The 21,920-nt window shown below is 44.2% G+C and overlaps 3 protein-coding genes across 3 annotated transcripts; 2 read left to right on the forward strand and 1 right to left on the reverse strand.

Moving 5' to 3' along the window:
• Nucleotides 1-165: 165 nt before the first annotated feature.
• gpr3 (G protein-coupled receptor 3) lies at nt 166-2,932 on the reverse strand. The gene is made up of 2 exons (XM_030120776.1): nt 2,610-2,932; nt 166-1,555 (listed from the first exon to the last, which is right to left on the reverse strand). Exon 2 carries the CDS (start codon nt 1,525-1,527, stop codon nt 535-537), a length of 993 nt encoding a protein of 330 aa, XP_029976636.1. The 5' UTR covers nt 1,528-1,555; nt 2,610-2,932; the 3' UTR covers nt 166-534.
• Nucleotides 2,933-5,642: 2,710 nt separating this feature from the next.
• On the forward strand, nt 5,643-7,445 carry cd164l2 (CD164 sialomucin-like 2). The gene is made up of 6 exons (XM_030120777.1): nt 5,643-5,795; nt 6,148-6,234; nt 6,506-6,598; nt 6,680-6,721; nt 6,964-7,123; nt 7,356-7,445. Exons 1-6 carry the CDS (start codon nt 5,714-5,716, stop codon nt 7,369-7,371), a joined length of 480 nt encoding a protein of 159 aa, XP_029976637.1. The 5' UTR covers nt 5,643-5,713; the 3' UTR covers nt 7,372-7,445.
• Nucleotides 7,446-9,675: 2,230 nt separating this feature from the next.
• sytl1 (synaptotagmin-like 1) lies at nt 9,676-20,129 on the forward strand. Its single transcript, XM_030120770.1, has 15 exons — nt 9,676-9,783; nt 11,028-11,142; nt 11,650-11,801; nt 11,906-12,041; nt 12,125-12,182; nt 12,268-12,304; nt 12,387-12,427; nt 16,452-16,571; nt 16,682-16,848; nt 16,944-17,046; nt 17,244-17,405; nt 17,809-17,887; nt 17,999-18,098; nt 18,209-18,414; nt 19,614-20,129. Exons 2-15 carry the CDS (start codon nt 11,030-11,032, stop codon nt 19,754-19,756), a joined length of 1,617 nt encoding a protein of 538 aa, XP_029976630.1. The 5' UTR covers nt 9,676-9,783; nt 11,028-11,029; the 3' UTR covers nt 19,757-20,129.
• Nucleotides 20,130-21,920: the final 1,791 nt, after the last annotated feature.

Below are 21,920 nucleotides of genomic sequence, written 5' to 3' on the forward strand. Positions count from 1 at the left end.
TTCAAAGTGCCTTTAAGAGCGTGTGCAAAATTTAATGTCAGGTCTAGAACACTGTTTTCTAGATGTTCAAGTAAATAAAAGTGGGCTTTGGATCACGCATCAGTCCATTGTGATTGGCTTTGATTTAAACCCATCGTTCTCTCTTTTCATAAGGTGCAGAGACTCATGGGAGGGATGTACACCGTGGTTCTTCTGTCCCTCCGAATACTGTTTTCTGGGGATACAGTGGAGCTACAGTTGACTGAGGATGAGGCACGAAGTACATACAGAACAGCACGTTTATTCTTTCCTCCCAGGATGGACGCCGGCGAAGACTGTTCGGTACATTCTGATTTGCAGAAGGACTTCATCGTAAGAAAAAGTGCTGCCTGTGTGTGTATTTGTTGTGTGTGGGGGGGGTTTGTATCTGTTGGGAGACTTGATGTTCTGGATCTGGATGATAGTCAGTGCAGCTATGTGTGTATCTTGGCACACTTGTGGAGATATGTCTGGCATAGATTGTGACTTGGTTTGAGTCCGTCGAGGTTTGGCAGCCTACACGTCAACAGGGTAGTGTGTGTGCGTGCTGTGGGAGAATCTGTGCGGGCAGCAGGCGTGGAACAGCACCTTGCGAATGTCTTTATTTCTCAGGCTGTAGAGGATGGGGTTGAGCAGGGAGCTGCCTGCTGCTGGCACCAAAGTAGCATAGGTGTACAGCGGGGGGCTGGAAGCATCTCCCAGCAGCCCCCACAGGGAGAAAGGCATCCAGCATCCCACAAACACGCTCAGGATGAGGATCAATCGAGAGAAGCCTCGTCCGCTGCTGTGTTTGCTTGCATATGACTGATTGGAGGGGAGGAAGTGCCTCTGTGTGGCAATGGCGTGGGCATGCCGCCTCGCCACTTGGCAAATCCCGGCGTACAATTGAAGGGTTACAATAACAACGATGAGGAAACCACCACATAGCAGTGAGAGATAAGTCCGGGTCAAAGGTCGTGCTACAGAGCAGGAGTTTGGCTCCTCAAGGCAGTGCCATCCCATTGCAGGTCCGGCTCCAATGATGCACGCGCCAAACCAGACCAGCAGCAGGAGGATGGCGGCTCTGCGGCGCGATTGGCTCGAACCGTAGGTGAGGGCGTGACTCAAAGACAGGTACCTGTCCAGCGCGACACCCATGAGGCTACAGAGCGAGGCAGTCAGGGATGTGACCAGCAGTCCCGATGTCAGCAGTTCCGACCAGTCGCTGGGCTCCACGCAGAACAGGAACAAGAAGTGCAGAATCAGTGCCACACCGGCCAAGAGGTCGGCCAGTCCGAGGCTCGCGAGCAGCAAGAAGACGGGCGCGCGAAGGGATGGCGTGGCCAGGATGGTGGTGACAACGATGGCATTCTCACCGGCAATGAGAGTGCCTGAAACACAGAGGGCCACACCCCACATGGTGAGAGGTGGGAATTCATACTGAGGTGTGCTGCCCAGCTGGTCCACTGGGAAGATCGGGTCTTCTCCCGAGGATTCATCCCAGGCCGGGTCTGAGGCATTCAGGATCATTGTGGGTTGATAGTCTCGCAATCGCAACCTGGAAGAGAAGTGGAGAAAAGGAGGACATGTTAGAATTAACTGTGATGACTCATTAGTGCATCTCCATCAGTCCATCAAACAGCCTTCGGTTCACCAGCAGCTGAGGCTTAAGCCTCAGGATGCTGGATGTGGTTTCCCACAGAGCAGAAGAAAACCTGATGTGGTGATGTTAAACTCTGTCAGTCTAGAGTACTTTAGTTATGTAAAACCTTCACTCTGGCTGTGAGAGCATTTAGTGATTGGCTTCTCTCTCTTTTTTTTTTTTTTTTTGTTGCTCCCATTGAAATATCAAAATGCATACAGTCAACTTCCTCTTTAATAATCTGTTTCAACAGCCCATATAAAGGCTCATATATTATTCAATATTCATATTTCCACAGCCCTCCTGCTGGCCTCTGATGTTTCAGTGACGTCTCGGTCTATATAGTCTTTCGGGAAGTTGCATTTAGTCAATATGTAAAAGCAATAAACACAGAGTTACATTGGTGCATCGCTGAGGCTTCGTGTCCGTATAAATAATGGCGTTCGCCATGCATTCCTGATTTCACCCTGACCACGCTTCAAAGCTCTCCAAACATCAAATCACAATCAGAATTAGATAGATCGTGCCTATAACTCAAATGAATCTCAAACGTGGTTATTTAATGGAAATTACTCCCCATTGCTCTCGGACTGGATGTGCATGTACCATGCACGACCGCATATTTTGAAAGCATGTTCAATGAGCAAATTGTTCGTTATCAGCATGTTCCTCAGTACATGTCAAAATGTCCTTTAAAGCACTCATCACAGCAGTGCAGTTCTAATCTCGGCTCGTCGTGTTTGTTTTGCTCATACAAGGAGAGCATTCGTGGCTCCAGCAGTCTCTCATCCTCCTCATCTCCAATCCCCGAGTGAGGAGGTATATCCCACCTCTTGATGCGGAGCACCCTGTTGTGTAATACAGTTGCGGGTTCACTGCGCCAGGATGTCCCCAGCTCATGCACGCACACATGACCGCGCGCTTCATATCAAAATCCATTTTGTATTTACACATTAAGTCATCGTCTTACCTTATGAGCACAAATCCGTCCTTTGGTGAGGGTGAACAGATTTCTCGTCCTCTTCTGTGAGATCCAGATGAAGTGATGGAGATTGTGGCTGATTCTGTCCTCCGTGGGATTTGCCACCAGCAACAAAGCACGGTCCTTGTGTGTGTGCGCGCGCGCTCCGTGTCTTCGTCAAAGTCAAGGCAAACTCTCACATGGACCTGCTCGCATCTCCTCTTCTTCTTCAGCCGCTTATAGAAAGCACAATGAATGCTCCAGCGCGCGGACTCTCACACAAGAGAGCTGATCTGACGACACTGACTGCGAAGCTCCACCAATCAGGAGCCGGCGTTCGGGGTGCGGGTCGGAAAGGGAGGGGGGTGCGCGTATATGGAGTAATTTCATTCAGAAAAATGCGGCATCTCGATCGCCCCTCCCACTGCGGTTCACTCCGGCTCTCGTTTCTTGTAAATAATGACTGCCAACAGACCCAGACGCGCACGTTTTATCAATCGGACTGAATGAGTGGAGACTGTGTTTTGGAGCGGGGCGGGGCTCGGTTCTGTCAGCTGGAGGGACCGGGCTGGAGGTCTGGAGCTGTCCGCGGTGCTGAAACGCATCAGGATGACTCATGTGGAGATAGCCTCCAGAGCAAGGGCAGTCTGTGAGAAGCAGATGCTTCAAGATACAAAATAACCAAACAAATGAAAGCACCGTCCAGCTACAGTTTCCATGACCCAATTCTTCTGGTATAACAGCCTAACAGTATCATTGTATGATTCGTTCCACTACCGTATTTGTAATGCCAATAAAAATATTCAAATCTCTCATAAATCTGAAAATGTGTACCTATGAGACAGGTATTCATCCCAACATGAGGGAATTTGAATTCACAATACGACGGACAGAAAGCTACAAGTTTCAATCAATCTTTATTCATATACCATCTTTCTTATAATAAAATGTAGCTCAGTGTGTTTCACTAAAGACTGTCGAAATGCCACAAGTCCAAAGGGGATCGATAGAATATATACAAGGTAATTTATGAAACATAAAGACGTGAATGCTGAAATGTGAAATGCACACATACAATGTACAGTATGGACGGTGAATTTACAGAAAGGCACCCCCCTTCCAGTAACTGAACGGTTAGGGCTTCATGGCTTTCCCGGTCTGTACGTGGGTGCTGCAGCCAGTGTCCACGTGGCCGCGCATGGTAAAGCGCAGACCGGGGGAATCTCGTCCTGCTCGAGCCTTATTAGGTCCTGCTTCCGGTCGATAGCCCCTCCTACGTCACTGAGATAGAATGAGCCTGTAAGACTTATCACCTTCAGATATGTCGCCTTAATGCTCCCGCTCCTGCAAATCTCTGCGTAATTACACATGTCAGATAACACCTCTATTTCTGTCTCAACCATTATAAATGTCTCTTAATTTTTTGCTCCAGGTGTGATATCTAATGATTGAAGCACGCCGTCTGGTCAGATGGATGTGTAATTTGCAATATTATTTTTTTTTCTTTCGCAGGTTTAAGGTGGATTATTTTTTTCTTCTTTTTCAGCATTAGAAGGGACATCGCCGGAGAAGGAACTCATATCTGACAGCCGGGACTGCGGAATATCCCTTTGTGCGCGCGTGCTTCTTTTTTCAATCAGGCTGAAACACAAAACGAGACACGGGAGCCAGATTTACACAGACAATGTGCGAGAGAGAATACGAGACGTGGGCGAGTAGTGGAGCCACGTCGGTGTGAGTGGAGGTGGAGGTGGTGGTGGTGCTGGGCTGCAGTTTATTGCATAAAGACGACAAGTGTGTCGTGATTCCGGGCTCAATACACCTAATTTTGAGGGCCTGAGCTGGAGGCTGTGACTCAGTGCATCTGCATCACAAAGCAACACTTTGAAGGTCGCAGCCCCTTTGTACGTTTTGTGCTGGTACATTTGCATGTCTCTGTACCGGGGAGTAGCTGGAAGTTATTGCACCTTTTTTTTCCCCCCCTCCCTGTTAGGATACCCTGTAATCCGCATTACTAATTTCAACACAACTGTCATCCAGGACTCCCACGGAGCTTATTTGAATTACTAATCAGCAACAGCTTTGCATTAAAATGGAGATGACACCTTTATCTGATCGTGTTGATGAGAACACGTGTCAGACATTTTGATGGTTATTTATCTGATGATTCACTTCATTCACTTTTGGTTCCAAAATTTTTTCTCACAACAAATTAATGTTCATTCAAAGCAAGTTTATCATGGCAAAACAATGAAAAAGATATCACAAAGTTGTGCAATTTTATTAAGTAATAAATTGTAAATTTTAATTTATTTAGTATTTTGTAGGGTCTGTGTTGATGGTAACTTTAGCATTTTCCAAGGACAGAGTCACGAAAGAAATGTGATTAATTTTGAGCCATGTATTTCTCATTGCCTCATTGCCATTGGCTGGACCGCCCTGACAAAATTCAGGAGCTATGTGAGAAATATGGAAACACTTCAGATCAATTCAGATTCCTCTGATGATGCTGAGACTAAAAAAGTTGTTTTTAAAGATATTATGAAATACTGTAGCATCGACACCTGAGTGGCCGCTCCTCAAGGTCCCCATGCAAGGGTTGGACTACAGGAAGGTGAAACAAGGCTGTCTTGAAAAATACAGTTTGAAATATTAACATTACATATTTAAATTCAACTGTTGAAAATGTAAGTCTTAATTTGGGTTCAGATGCTGTTTATTTGTCTTTCTATAGCTTATGGTACCTTGTGAGGACACAATACAGGTGTGTGTGTGTGCCTGTGTGTGTTCATTCTCGGCCTGCTGAGGTAAACAGGTGTCCGTTCAAACCGGTGTGTGTTTCAGCGGGGTTGAAGTGGACCCGTCTGTTGCCGGGAAACCAAGTTTTGTCTTGCTCATATTACACAGATCTCCGTCCCTTCTGCGTTTCTCTCTTTCTCCCTGTATCCCAGCTGGGAGGCATATATCTACGAGCAACTGGATGCCCTTTTCAAGATCTCCTGAATATATTTCACATCAACATTTTTTTTTCTAAAGCAAACTTTGTTGCTGTGCTTTGAGCACTAAAGTCTCCAGGTGTCAGTCGCAGGTATTTGTACTCTGTGGCTGTCAGGATGCAGCAATTATTAGCACTGAAGGTCCTCGGCACCACTTTGGTGCTCCTCATGGTGGTTCCTTTGGTGTATTCCCAGTCAGGTATGTCTCTTCTAGATGCTTTACTGTACGACCATTTAACTATTTGGTCTTGTCACAGAAGTGTTGTCGTATTTCCTTGCATTTGGCATCTGTTAGCTTTTATTGACCCTGTTTCCCCCTTACTAGAATCTGGTTCAATTATATCACTCCTCACATTTGTTGTGAAAATGGCTTGTTCTCCCATAGTTCATGTCAAGAGACAAGATGTGTCATTTTGTATTGATTACTGCAAATGTATATATTTTCTGAAATAGGCATCTATAATGAAATGGCTATGTTGGATTACAGTTTTGCATTTTGTTGTGTTTTGATTGACACTGCCAGTTGAGTGCCAGCTTTGTCCCTCCGGCAGATTGTTCTCAGGCTCAGTCATGTGACATGTGTGTCGGAGACTCCGTGCTCAACCTGACAGGCTGTGTCTGGAGGCTGTGTCCGGATGGTGACAGACACACACACACACACGCACACACACACACACACACACACACACACACACACACACACACACACACACACACACACACACACACACACACACACACACACACACACACCTTCTGACCTCTGATAGTAATTCAATCATCACAGCTGCTGTAACTTTATCCTCAATGGTTTGTACAAGATGGATACATTATTTAGTGTGCCAGGAACACAAACACACATACACATACACACACCACACACACAAACGCCTGCTCTTTCTGTCTCAGGTAATGATACAAGCATGTGTGTGGCTGACCAGGGTGATGCAGCAGACAGTGGTATGGCCTGCAGCTGGACCAAAGTGTCTGAGCTGTGCTCAGGTACCAAGCATCATTCACTGAAACCGACATGAAGTATTTCCCTGCCACCTCTCTGACTCTATTACATATTTCATTTCCCAGTTGTGGAGACTGTTGCCGTGGAAGGACGTGAAAGTGAGTCAGGTAAATTGGATCGGCTTTACTCCAGCGTAAACAGCCCCCACCTCCCTTTCCTCATGCGTCACACATTTGTTATTCCCATAAAAAGCTGAGTAATGTTTGACCCCCAAAGGCAGTAGCAAAATCCTTGTCAGTACTTTAAAGATATTAATAGTAAAATTATTTTCTCATTTATTTTCGTCTCCTCACTTTGGTTTTTGTGCAAAATGAACGTAAGCCCACTGATCTGTATCCTTTCCCTCAAGGTGATGGAGGTAACTCCAATTCATCACCTCAGCTCTCTCAGGCGAAATTCGACATGTCCAGCTTCATCGGAGGCATCATATTGGTGCTGTGTGTGCAGGCCGGGGGCTTCTTTGCTATGCGCTTCCTAAAATCCAAAGAGCAAAGCAACTATGACCCCATGTGAGTATGTGCATGTAGGTGTTAGATAACAGAGAATCTGACATGTCTGCGCCAACGTGAGAGTGGATGGGTCTGTTAATTCAACAGCAGCCTCTGGTGGCAGGAAGCATCAACAGCACCCTGTGCACACGAGGCAGAGCAATTCACCCTCAGCATCTCGAGCTGGGATTGTATTTTGATTCTGATCACAAATCCCATCTGTCCCAACAAATTGCTGTTTGTCTTTGCACAGAGAGCAGCCACAGTGAAGACGTGACGCCTGAAGGACGAGCAGACCCGGGTGGAGGACATCACAGCAGTGACTCATCAAGTTATGACGACAACACTATTTTTTCCTGAGCATCTGTCAATTTCAGTCTGATCCCCTCGACAACCCCTGGGGTTTGGGTGTGTGTATCTGAGGATCCATGTTCCGCAGTATCCTGCACAGCATAACAACTGTCACTGTCTTCACCAAAGTATTTACTGCTTTTGATATTTGTATTCACACGAGCTTCCAAAAACAGTCCTACGAGAGGGGAAAATACATTTCTATTGTTCCATTGATTTAGCTGTTGAAATGACTTTAGATAGTGCAGTGTGGTTCTGGGAACTGGTGACTTAATCCAACGCGGACAGAAGGGCAGACAAGGTCATTACAAGAATTTACAAGTTTTTCTCAAGTACCGTGAAACAGATCAAAATGAGTAACTGGAGCTTCCCTGGATGACGCAAATGGAGCAATGGAGCAAAAAAAAAAAAACGTGGGATATTTGAATTTTCTTCTTCGTTGATTTGACAATACAGAGATTGTCACAATGCGGTAAACTATTGTAAACTGACCTCTCAAGAACTGCACAGGGCCCCAATACTCTTTTCCTGGAACCAGAGACAACAAAACATCATGATCTAACGTCTAAGACCTCGAGTATATGCTACATTTCAAACTTCCTAAACACCTGAAGTATCGCTGACGTGCTACATGGCTTTGATTAGGAGTGCGCTGATTGATTTGTCATTAGCTCGGAGCCTTTTTTGATAAACCTGTTTTCAAGAAAGAGAATTTTGCTTTGATTGCTCATATTTATAAAAATGGGTCTCACTGTTAGCTTTAATAATAACATGTTGAGAGGTGATTTTTTTTCATGTTATTGCAGTTTAAGATAATTATCACAGTTTGATTTTATTTTTTTGGGGAGTGGGGGTGGCATTGCATTGTGTGAATAAATTATACATAAACTGTTTTCTCTCACTAGCTTTGTTTCGCTTCTGTCTTCCTTTAATTTTAACTGGGAGCACTCTGTGTTCCAAGTGGATATTTGCTCATACCTGCAGAGGGAGTGGACTGATTTGACAGTGATAAACATCCAGTATCTGCTGATGAGACTCACCTGTGTTTTTATATCTGGATGTCAATGTGGACCCTGACTCACGGCGCGGCCGGAGGCCTTGAGGGGCGCAGCGGGACAGCTGGTCGGAGGCCTCGGTCTAAATCCCAGCCAAGACTTCCAGGCCTGAATGAGCCCACACAAAAAAACAAAAAGTTTCCCTCAGTGAGGAGACGGTGGCTGTTGTCCAACTCTGTTGACAAAGGACACAACAGAATGCAGACCTTTTTCACTCTGAATTCACCCCTCCCCCTTCACACGCAAACACACTTCCACTAAGTGAAAGGGAAGTCTGGGACACACACTGTCCGCACCAAAGCTGTGGCTCATTTCATGTGCTACAGACTATTCTTTCTTCTGCTTTAAAGCAAGCAGAAAACCTATGTGCGTACCTGTGTATCTCTGTGTGTGTGTGTCTCTCTCTCTCTGTGTACACATGCTCACACTGCGTAACCAAGTGTGTACTTAGCAGGTGTGGACAGCTACTAGGAGGAAAGCCACATCTCACTTCTGGTGCACAGCATCCGTGTGTGAGTAACAAAGGGTCTCACAATAACACAAATGACTGAACCACCCTAATTTCAATTTGGTTTGAACCTCTCCACTTCACAATCACAGCATGTTAATCCTGCAGGTCTCCACTTTGTAGACTGAGCCCCTCTGTCCCATCATGACCCCACGAAGTGAATCATATTAGGACATCAAACCAAATAAGTGGAGGGTAAAGTGATTTTTTTTCTATTAAATACATTTTAGAACTGAAGTTAATCTATTGCCATTAGAATTGTAACGTAGGATAAAAACCACAAGTCCATCAGGAAATTAAAGGCCTTTAATGAGCAGGTACTTGTGAGAAAGTTGGAAAGATGAGGGAATCAGACGAGGTGGGAGTGGTTTAAGCTTTGTCAGGGTGTCTGTCTTCATCCCATTGCCGGACTGTAACTCAAGCTGTGAGTGTAAGTTAATACTCTTCCATTCACAACACATGGTAATTTAAAGTACTTGAACTTGAAAAAACATTAGAAACACGTTTTTTGCAGCCAAGCAGGTAGATCGGGTACACACACACACACACACACACACACACACACACACACACACACACACACACACACACACACACACACACACACACACACACACACACACACAAACTCCCCTGCAGGGCGTGTTCACTCCGTTTACTCAGTACACAGACGTCGACGCTCGCAGACGCGCGCGGACTGCACTCTGGGAAACTTTTCATCAAACTTTCTACACATGGAAGTGGCGGAAGCCCTGGACTAGAGGAAGGTAACGCCGCTTTTCCTCGTGTTTTCACTTTGTATCCGCGTGTTTGCAGTGAATCCAGAGAGGAGCGCAGCAGAGCCTGTGGAGCTTTAAAAGGGGGAAAGTGGCGACAGGTGTCCTCTCTCTCGCGCTGAGGTGGAAACCAGGCCTGTCTTTCTCCTACAGCACTAAACACTGACTGGAAAAAAATAATAATAATCATAGGGATATTTATAGAGGACAAAACACTGAACATCCCTCATCGTGCCCTGCGTTGACTTATATAATTGCTGTGCTTTTGTTCAGACAGGATCGGCTGCGTGTTGCGTGTTATTGTTTGCAGAACCAACCGTTTTGCGCACGTTTTCCCTTTTTTTGTTGTTGCGGTAAATAGCCTCGAGGCAAGTATTTTAATTCAGCTCGCTCACAACAACAATGGAAATGATGGATGGAAGTTAGATCAGGCCACAGTGCTGTACAGTAAGGTGAAACATGGCTGATCTGTACAACACTGTTGAGCAATTTGCGGGATCTTCCGATTGCGCTGCGCAAATAATGGATCCCTTACTTACCCATGTGTGCTCAACGTGTCATCTGGAGGAGAGTGGACCCCAAAGAGTGCTGTACTCTGAGAGTGTTGAAGATTTTTCTTGCTGATTTGCTGGTGAAAGACAAAACATTCTGCAGGGTCTTTCTGAGTGAACTCCTTTAAAAACTTCCAATTCCTGTTGGTGGGATAAATGTTGACAGCCTAATGGTGTCCTCAAATTATATTACGAATAAACCGGACAAAACAGTTAAATAAATTCTATTACTCTTATTAGTTTTAAGGGGTAATATAACAAAATAGTCAGGGAAGGATTGTTTACTGCCAAATAATTTAAAATGCTCTGTGAACTTTTGGCTGCCCCTTTGTTTTTCAAAACTGAAAAAAGGAGAATAAAATAATGACTTAATATTCCAATTGCCCCCCCATAAAGGACCATAACATGTAAACATTGAAATGTCTGCACCTTTTGAATCGGTTTTGATTTATTGCATGAAACCACTGGGAACTTAAAAAAAAAAACCCCTGACAGCACTTTCAAATTCTGGATTAATAATAAACCAGGTAATATCCTGGATCACTGCTTTCACGTAACGCACCGCATTGGTATTACTTGAATTGCACAGACTGTGCCTTTAAAACAATCCAAACAGGAAACATCAAAATGAGAGATTAGCTGGTTCAGAATGTTTGTTTAAGAACGATGTTCATCTGCTCTCAGAGATGGAGGCAGACTCTCTGGACCTGAGCCACCTGACGGAGGAGGAGCAGTCCTCCATCCTGCACGTCCTGCAGCGAGACTTGGAGTTGCGTCGCCGTGACGAAGGACGTGTAAGGTCAGAGGTGACTATTTATTGTGTTGAGGAAGCCACTTCTGTTATCTTTGTGTATTACACACACACACATGCACAAACCCTGCCACTGACATCAACAGCTCTGCGACACAGTGAGTGGTACATTAATCACAGCACTACAAATCAATTTCAAAATGTTACTATTAATGCCATTATATTGATTTATAAAATAAAGCGTTGCAGAATAAGTCAAAATCTGAATTTCTTGTGAGTGGCAGCTTCTCTCTACTCATTCATTTAAATAATTGATCACCTCAAACCTTATTTTATTCAACAGTTTGAAACTGATTGATTGCTAGTGTTCTCTGATTGATCACAATGACGTGTGTTTTGTATTTGTTTTTCTAATTATCTCTGACTGATTGACAGCAGTGACTGTTTCTGATATGTGCTGATCAGCTCGCTCATGGAGACTCAAGAGGTGATTTCTCCGCTTGTTTTTTGTTTAACACAACCACTCCCCCCCCCCACACCCCATGAATGCCGCAGGAATCTCGAGAAGACAGAGACCGATCCGGCACGTCTGCGCTTCCTGTCCGGGGCGTGGTTCAGCGAGGAGCGCAGCAAGCGCCATCGCCAGCGGCTGTCGGCCTTTGAGATCGTGCACGCCACCATCCGCCACAGGAGGACGAAGAGCAGAGGTGAGTTTTCGGTTAATGCAGTGCTACTCTCAGCAGCCACTCGGGCTGTTTTCCTGCGCGGGGATATCCCAGTGATAGCGCTCTGCTTGTTTCCATGGTAACAGATGTACCCTTGAATGAACTGTTCAATGGCGAGAGAGAGGAGACCTCCAACAACAACACTCCTCCTGAGGTAGCAGAAAGACTGAAGGTCAGCGAGAAGGACAGAGTGAAGGACTACAGGGAGGAGGAGGATGGAGGGTCAGTGAGGCGATATCATTTACTTTATAATCACTGCTTGGCGCGTTAATAACAATTTCAAAGTTTCCTTTTTGTACTTACAGGAGTCAAGGAAATTTAAAAATCACATATTCGCCCAGAACTAAAAGTCCAGGACCGCAGGTCTGTCTGACTTTGGTTTGTTTTGCCATATTTTTATGTTTTCCTAAACAGTGTCTAAATGCAGTTACATTTTTTTAAATGGCAGAGTCATCAGGGTCGTAATAGATCCTCTTCCTCCAAAGGTAGGCAAGTTCCTCTCACACTGCCTTTATGTTTCTGTAGTTGATTCATCGTTCTAATAACGCCTCAATATTCCGCTCGTAGATATTGAAAGAAGAAGCAATGGCCACTTAGAGGATCCGGAGGTGATTATAGCACACACGCATGCACGCACGCACAAATAATTTTGGAAAACCACAATGTTGAACTTGTGCTTCCTCATCTGTGATTGAAGCCTGCTCACTTGGTTTAAGAGGAAGTTCTCGGCTACAGTGGATCAAAAGACTGAATTTGAGCTGACAGGTGCACAAACATGCTTAAAGGGACTTAAGGCAAGATTTGTGAAAAACTACACATGCATTTCCACTTTATTCAATGCTAATGGGTCGTGAAGCATTAAAAACCTAAAATAACAGGCCAATCCGCGTATCTGTCTGTTGCCTTATACAGGCTGTGTGCCAAATAATTTGTTGCTGTTCGGGGTCCGAATTTCCCGCGCAATCGTGGGGATGTGACGTAAACTGACGCTGTATGCGCGTTGCCGAACAGGAAGAACATGGCCGCCGTGGACACGGACTCAAACACTGCTGGGATCAGGGGCGGGCAGTGTTGCCAACTTGGTGACTTTCTCGCTAAATCTGGCGACTTTCCAAAGCCTCTTTTCGACTTTTTTTTGTCAAAAGTAACTAGCGACAAATTTAGCGGCTTTTTCTGGTGCTCTGGAGACGTGACAGGACGTCTCCGCTGTTCTCAGCAAGCAGCGGGTGCTGCGTGAGCCTCTCCCCCGTCCCAAAGCACTCACAGGCGGCCAGTCTCAGCAGCACCCCCTGCTGAGTTGGGGCCGATTGGGTAAACGGCCCGGAGCTGCTCCACGGCGGCGACGGGAGAGCTCCAGCAGCCGCGGCCTGCTTCACGCGCCTCCGTGGTTATGCGGCGGGTCCCCGCGCGCTCCGCGGCCGGCACAGAGCGCGTCTCCGCCCGGGAGCGGAGATCCGGAGCTGCCGCGGCTTGCTCCACGGAGGCGCGTGAAGCAGGCGGCGGCTTCCACGGGCCGAGTGGAGCTGCCCCACGGAGGCTGACGGGAGAGCTCCGGATCTCTGCTCCCGGGCGGAGACGCGCTCCGTGCCGGCCGCGGAGCGTGCAGGGACCCGCCGCATAAACACGGAGGCGGAGAGGAGCTCCGCGACGGATTTAAAAATGAATCGTTAGATTAATCAATGCATCGAAGAACTATTTCCTAGATTAATCGATTACAAAAGTAATCGTTTAACGCAGCCCTATTATCAGCGTTATCTCGTGAGTCAAAAAAATAAATTAAAAAAAATAAAAATATGACCGAAGCCGCGCAGGCACCCGAATAAATATTGGATATGCGTTTGATTCATGGAGGGAACTTCAGCTGCATTTGGGAGTGAAAATGGATGCTTACAAAAATCACATAATATGCACTGTGGTCCTGCAGTAATCCGCGACGTAGTAAACAGCATGAGCATCCCTGGTGCAGCGCTGTGAAGACGGACATTCTGTAAAATGTTTGTGCACGCTCCCGTGCCGCCTTGGCTGGAGGCTGCAGTTCCCCGCAACACCTATCGCGGCAGCACTGAGGTAAATTTTGAAAAGTTGCCTTAAGTCCCTTTAAAGTTCGACAGGAAAGTGAGAAAGACCAAGTTAAAATGGATAAAGGAGAGATGGAGATGTTGTAGGGAAAAGGACGAGGAGGATGGAGAAGATGAAGGCCATGGAGGAGGCTCGTGGATGCATTGAGGGGAGGACATGTATTTGACTGATGTGAGAGAGGAGGATACCAGAGACTGAGGATATTGGAAGAAGATGATCTGTTTTGGAAACCCTTAATGGGAAAATGCAGAAAAAAGGATAATGGAATAAATCAGACAGATCCTGTTAAATGTGCTCGGACTCAGTTATGCTCAAAGGCAAAAACTAAAATATCTTATCAAATTGACAAGTGTTAGACCCTTGACTGCAGTGTCCCGATGGCAACTTTACGTGACTGTCTATTGTGAAGGCAGACATGTGCGTGAGTCATTCTTTGTATAATGATGTGGCTTTTTTTTCTTTTCTTTTGAAGTAAAGAAGTGATTTGCTTTTAAAAATGATGATCTACAGTGCAGCATGTAGGGAATATTGTGGTAGTTTGATTTTAAAAAAGTCATCTTGAGGGTGAAAATTAAATCTTCGTGATTTAAAAAATGATTCATAAATTGTATTGCTGTGATCGTAAGTACATTACATATCAGAGAAATGTCTTCAAATGTTCCTATTCTCTTATTATGTTTTGGTACTCATTCTTTCTGGTCAATCAAAAAAGGGAAGAAAACCCATCCCAAAAATCTAAGTAATATTTCTGATCTCAAATCAGACAATACGACTGCAGAAGAACATGTAAGCTACTTCTTTTTGCAACAATAATTAAATACATCTTCGATCATGGTTATTTCCTGCTGTCTGGACTGGGACATTAAGTAAACATTCAGGTGTGCTGCAGTGAAAAAAGATGGTCTTTTGTGAGCAGATGATGGTTTATCCATACTACCAAGGATAATGCAATAGTTATTATGGTATAACTTTGCTTGTCCATTGAAACAGTGCACTTGTTGTTGAAATATCGAGGCAACATTGAAAAAAGACCGAGCTCGAACAAAGCTTCTAGTAATTTCGTAGAGGTGAGAACTTTCTTAAAGTGCAATCACCCATCAGGCTTCCATGGAGACACCGATCACTGAGAACACATGAGGCTAAGAGATGGTTAAAGGATAACTTACATAATCCAGACCATACTGTGCAATGTCTTCATTGTGCTGTTGGAGGGAAAATCTGCAGGAGCGCTTTCAAAATGATTTGTCAGTAGTTTGGTTTTGTAACTTAACACAAATTGCAAAGTGAAATAGTTTTAAAAGCATCAGTATTTGGCGCGCCCGCTTCAAAGCAGCGCCAGTTCCTCTCAGCACAGTTTTTGAAATAAGCCTGTAGTTTAAGCTGTTTTAAAACATCTTGGTGAATCTGATCTGACCTTCCATGGATGTATTCTCATTCAGAACTTAGTCTCTTCACCAAGAAACTTGATTACAGTGGCTTGCATAACTGTTCACACCCACTGTATTTTTTCCACATTTTGTCACATTACATCCACAAATGTAAATGTATTTTATTGAGATTTTATGTGATGGACCAACAGAATGTGCTGCATAATGGTAAAATGATGCATGCATGGTTTTCAATTTTTCCCCCCAAACAAACTGAAAAGTGTTGTGTGCAAAAATATTCAGCCCCATTACTCTGATACCTCTAAATAAAAGGCCACTGTATGCTAAAATCAGCACTCTGTGAGTGCTGTGCCATTATTTCCATGTCAGTTACATCTTCTTTATGCAGAAGGTAGTTTTTATTTAATGACTGTTTATTAAAAAAAATAAATAAATCAGACACCTTTACACTTACAACATGAGTAAGTGGGATTAAAAAGAGTTTCCACAGAACTGTATATCTCGAAAGGGAAAACATAAAAATGAAACCACAGATTATTCAGTCAAAAGGACAAACTTTCAAAATGTCACTAACTGTTAATACGGCCTCCATTGAATGCCAGGTACCGCTTATCCTGCCAAAATCATGGAAGCACGGTGGTGGCAGCATCATGCTGTGGAGGGGCTTCCTGGCAGCAGGAACGATCAGCAGAGCTGGCTAGAGTGGTGATTTTATGAATGGAGCTGTGGCGTGGGTAGAGGGTTACCTTTCAGCATTTCATCGAACTTAGAATACAACCAAGACAAGGTTTCAGATCAAATCTGACCGCCCAAGACCCTGACTTAAACCCTGAAGCACTCCAGCGGTGAGACGTGGTGTGAGGCTGTGCTAGAAATGATAAAATATGCCTCCTAAATCCAATTCTTTTAGAAATGTATGCAAGATCTGAAGCTTGAATAGTTACCTCACTAGCATCAAATAGGTTTAAGAAATCAGACGTTTGATTTCTAAATTGATATTTCCTATCATTACAAAATTCTTTGTAAACCACATGAAAATGTAATCTGTAACAAATCCTGCAAAGTGAATCAAATTCAGTACATTGTAATGTGATTCTTCAGATAATGTATGTCTATAACTAATATAATTTAAACAAACAAAACAAGCATGTGCTTGCGTTTTTAGGAGAAGTTGACTGACAGCTACAACGGGGACACTGACTCTTTGAGCAGCTGCGTGACGGAGCCGGATCCAGTCTCCCTCCGAACCAGCAGCTCCACCAGCAGCATCAATTCGGGCTACGTGGTATACGCAGACACGCTCCGATATATGACGATTCACCCAGCGACGCGAGATGACTCAGCTCGGGACAATGACGTCGGCGCTGATCTCTGTTCTGCGTGCGTCTGTCGCAGCTCAGTGGAAGCATGATGAGTCTGTTCAGCTCGGGGGACTTCGGAGTGGTGGAGGTGAGGGGCCGTATTCAGTACTCATTGGTTTACGACACCCAGAAGGAGGAGCTGCAAGTGAAAGTGTACTGCTGCGAGGACATTGCTTCAGCACGCAAGAACCGCTCTGACCCGTAAGTGGCTGGGTGCGCGCGCAGACGTGCATGATGAAGCGACGGCAAATCAATCAAATCATTAATGTGAGTGTGTGCGTGTGTGTGTTTCACAGATATGTCAAAACCTATCTACTGCCAGACAAGTCGAGTCACAGTAAGAAGAAGACCTCTGTAAAGAAGAAGACATTAAACCCAGTCTATGAGCAGACGCTCCGAGTGAGACTCTTACTCATGTATAAATGAAGCTGCGCTAATGACGGGAACCATTAACACCCCCCATCTGCCTTTTAGAGCTTGTATCTTTTCTCAGCCTACAGTCGAGCGTCAGCAGTGGCTCGTGATGTTTCAGACTGATGCTGTAAGGGTTCGACTACTTGTGTGTTAAGCGTTTGATTGTGACGACATTCTTCCAGTACAAAGTGAGGACTGGGGAGCTGCGGAGTCGAACTCTGAACCTCTCCGTGTGGCACGCCGAGCCCCTGGGGAGGAATGTATTCCTGGGGGAGGTGGAGGTGGCACTGGGGCAGTGGGACTGGGCGAACACGCAGCCAGTGTGGCACAACCTGCAGCCACGGGTAAGAAAAAAAAAAAAAAAAAAAGCAAGTGAACACTGACATCACTGTCTCGGATGCAAATATACACTCATGTTAGTCACATAAATTAGACGGTGTGTTTGAGCTCTCCCAGATAAATATTTGCCAAAAACAGTGTGACGCCTGTGTCTACATTTGTTTAGTTGGAGTGTCTGTGTAACAGCAGTTTTTTGGCAGCTTTGTTGGAGACAGAATATGAGGAGTGTCTCTCGTGTCTGGGAGAGCTGCAGGGGAAGGAAGACATGCTGTGAATTTCAACTAAGGTTTTATGTAACCTTAATCTGCCTGCTTCCCAACTCCTGCCTCTCCCCTGCTTGCTTGCTTTCTCTTTCTTTGTCTTCTCTAAATAAATCTTTATATTATATTCTTGTGCCTCCTCTGGCAGATTTATCTGAGCCCAGACTCCATCAGCAGTCGGGGGAACATCATGTTATCTATTAAGTTCATCCCAGATGGATTTGAGGGTGAGGATAATACATACATTCTGGATGCTCGTTGTGTCCTTTGCCAATCAGCTGACTCATGCTTTGTGTCTGTGTGTCTGTGTGTGTGTGTTTGTACGTGTATGTGTAAAGGTGATGGTCTGCCTCTGACAGGAGAGCTTCACATCTGGCTTCGGGAGGCTCAGAGTCTCCTGTCGAATAAAGGAGGCACTATCGACTCCTTCGTTAGGAGGTGTGTGAACGGCAACACATTTGTTTTGCAACTGAGTTTTTAAAAAACAATTTAAATCTGGAAGTGTCTCTCTTTTTTTTTCCTTCTCCCTCCACTTTCTTTACAACAAGCTATATTCTCCCGGATGCGAGCCGACAGAGTGGTCAGAAGACCCGGGTGGTGAAGCGCTCCTTCAGCCCCACCTACAACCACACCATGGTGTACGACGGCTTCCACACCAGCGACCTGAGGGAAGCCTGCGCCGAGATCACAGTCTGGCAACGCGAGGGCCTGAAGACGCACCCTCTCGGGGGAATACGTCTGAGCTGTGGAACCGGTCAGTTTGAGTTCATGTTCAAACAGAAAAAAATAATAAAATCCATGCTATTCCAAACACCATCGTTTAGTGCCGTCATATAAATCATAAAGCTGCAAACATGCCCCGCTTTGCCACATATCAGTTAATATTGTTCTGTTGAACCTATCATTCAATACAGGTGCTTGAACTCCTGCATTGAATACTGAGAATGAACAAGGCTACATATTTTCTATACAGTTGAGATCAGTTGGGTGATGGAGTTTTTCTTTGTTTTTGATTGACAGCATTGAGATTTCACATTAAAAGTGGGAATATTAAAATCTGCTAAAAAAAAAAAAAAAAAAAAATAGCCACATGTGATAGGAAACAGTATTTCTCCTGCGTCACCGTCTCTGTCGGTGCCGGCTTTGTGCGTGTGGATAATCTTATCTCTCATCCTGAAAAACAAGCTGCCTGTTAATATTACTCTCCTATGTTTGTCTTCAGCCATCTGGAGACCTGACTTATTAAAATTCAGCTTCGGGAATCTCTCTTTTTTTTTTGTTGTTTCTCTGCTAAATTGTAATTGAACACACACTCGTAGCTCTTGTAACATTTCACATGTTTGCAGGAGGGTTTTCTGTTTGAGAAATCGTTTCATGGCTGATCATTTCATTCCGATTTTTGTTGACTGTGCCATAAAAGCTGTTTAATGATTCCTTTGGGAGCAAAGAACTTTCTGTCCTTCAAACAGGACTGAATGTTTTCAAGTTGGCATGTCAGATATTTCAGACGTTCCTGTCATCCTTTCAAGGTCACCGTCCTGAGAATCCAGTGTTCGTGTTACTGTACATTCCTCGATATCCATTGTGGAGTTGGTCACTCATAAACTCTGTAAAATTAGCAACATTTCACTCTAAAGTAGCTGCATTTGTTTACGAATCAGAATACAGACTCGATCTGTTGTAATATTCTTTAGCAAAGTATCGATGGTGTTGCTTTGTTAAAGCTGGCATTGCTGTGAATAAATAATACATGGTAATAAATGGACGACACTCACTCGGTCCACTTGTAGAGCATCAACTCCATCTGTCGTCACACGGAGAGATAATCTCAGCATATTAGTGTGAAGTCAGAACTCTGCAAGTCCGACTGTTACACACAGCTTTAATGTTCTGCTTTGCTCTGTGGTAACACCAGTCAAATAAACACTGAACTGTGTGTGTTTGTGCTTTAAGGTCGGAGTTACGGGGAACCCGTCTGCTGGATGGACTCCACGGAGGACGAGGTTGCCGTTTGGACCTCCATGATTGAAAACCCGAACCACTGGATCGACACGACACTACCAGTCAGAACTAACCTCTCACACCGATCTGACTGACTCTGACACATCCTGCACAGAAACAGGCCTTTTAATGCAATAGCTGGACTCTAACTGCCTCTCTTTCACAGTTGCTGACTTGACTTGCGCTCATAAACAAGTCCGTCTGTAGTAGTGCAATATTTTGACTCATGCTTATGTTAGAAATTCTTGATCAAAATCAAGTGCAAGTTAAGTGTTTTGTTTGTATGTTTTAGTTACGTCTAATCTGAAGAAGAGGGTTTTATTTTAATTCGTTGCAGTTTATTATTAAATACAACTGACAGATCATGTGTTGTTCTGGTTTATGTTCTGTTATTAAATTGTTTGGAAAGGATTTGTTTAGAAATACTGCATATATTAAACAATGGAGTAGTTTCCAATAATTGTTCGATCTCATCCCAGTACAGTCTCTTCAATACACTGAAAATAAACATAATAAATTAACAAATGTATATTCAGTTGACTAGTTTGCAGATTTTGTGGTACATTCAGCCTGAATGTTTCCTGGCTTCCAGTTGAAAGCGGTCCACCTTTCTTTTTAGTGGATTAACTCACTGCCATCTTGTGGTCAGACTCTTAATGTTGTTCTGAACAGAGTACTTTATTAATCCCAGAGGGAAGTGATTCCATAACAGATTTCAGACGGCCGTAAATAATGGAGACACAGAAGGAGAAGGGCAGGTAATTGATGCAGGTCTATAAAAATCCAGATTCCTCCAACAAGAGGAACTGAGTGTGATTCTGTAGTGTTTGCATGAATCCAGATTTCTCCCACAATTCAAATACATGCTTGTCGGTTTGGTTAATTTGGTATCTTGCCCCTATATATGTTAGATTACCACAATATTTCCCAGCTTGGCTTCAGATCAAATCATGAACTTAAAACATTCATTGCTGTGGTTTTCTACTGGATCACGTTAGTTTATTGTCCATCTAGTAAATGTTTATGTCTGAGATCATTGGTAATTCTGCTCAATATAAGCTTCACTGAAGTTCATAGTACTGCAGCGAGCTGAAGAAGAACAGCACTAGAGAAAGGATTTCCTGCAAACTGTAATTAGCAGATACTGTTATTTTGACACAGAACAGGAAGTGGCAGGACTCATGGTCAAACAACACTGCGCTTAAATAAACACTGAACTAATGAACACAAATAGACTAACTAAACATAACCAGTGCTAACACTGCACCACCAATATGAACTACAATGATGACATTTAAACTGCCAAACACCATGACTCCCTGGCATTTTCCCTGATTCTTCTAGTTCCTTTCAAGTCTGTAGCTTTTGATCATAAATAAAATAGAAATAATCCCCCTTTCTGCCAACCCGTCCTGGGTCTGCATGTAAAAGATGGCTGACATGTCAGGAATTACCAGAAAAGTGATAAAAACGCTCACTGAAACATTTCAGAACAAGCAGACAAATAAGCCGTGATATAAATGTGATATAACATGCTAAACACTTATATTTCCTAGTCAGTAAAACAGAGGCTGAATGCCTGATCCTGTGAGGGAGCCCACTAACTCTGACAGAGGAGTCCAAGGCCTGGACAGAGCGAAGTTCAGGAACTCAACTTTGCTCAAAAACTTTGGGATGGCCGATGACCTGATCATGGATCGAGGTGCTCTGCCTGTTGTCAAATACATTTACAACAAAGAAGTACAATGCTTGAGGCCTGAAAAATCGAGACTGCAAATTCAGCCTGCACAGCCTGGCTGTTTTCCTTCGAGGGACTCTGGATGAAGACTTCAACTTTACTTGCTGCAATTAAAAGTTTACATAAAGAAAAAAAAAGAAAAAAAGACAGAGTTTCAAATAGTGCCTTCTCTTTTTGCATGTCGTAGACTGTTCTCATGTTTACGATTCGAATGGTGACGGCTACATCTCCAGAGAGGAAATGTTCCGCATGCTGAAGAGCAGCCTGATCAGACAGCCCACAGAGGAAGACCCCGACGACGGAATCAAAGACTTGGTGGAGATGACACTCAAGAAGATGGTAGGATGTTTGTTTGTTTGTTTGTTTTAAAGGCAGAGACAATGTTTCAAAATGAACTCTCTGGATAACTTCAGATAAATTGATGCAAGACCTGACCACGACTGACAGAGAGATACACCACTTCAGACAGTAAACTAAAAAACAGACATCAAAAGAAAGACTGCAAAAAAAAAAAAAAAACT

The sequence above is a fragment of the Salarias fasciatus genome, chromosome 22 (assembly GCF_902148845.1).
Source record: "Salarias fasciatus chromosome 22, fSalaFa1.1, whole genome shotgun sequence".
NCBI lineage: Eukaryota > Metazoa > Chordata > Actinopteri > Blenniiformes > Blenniidae > Salarias > Salarias fasciatus.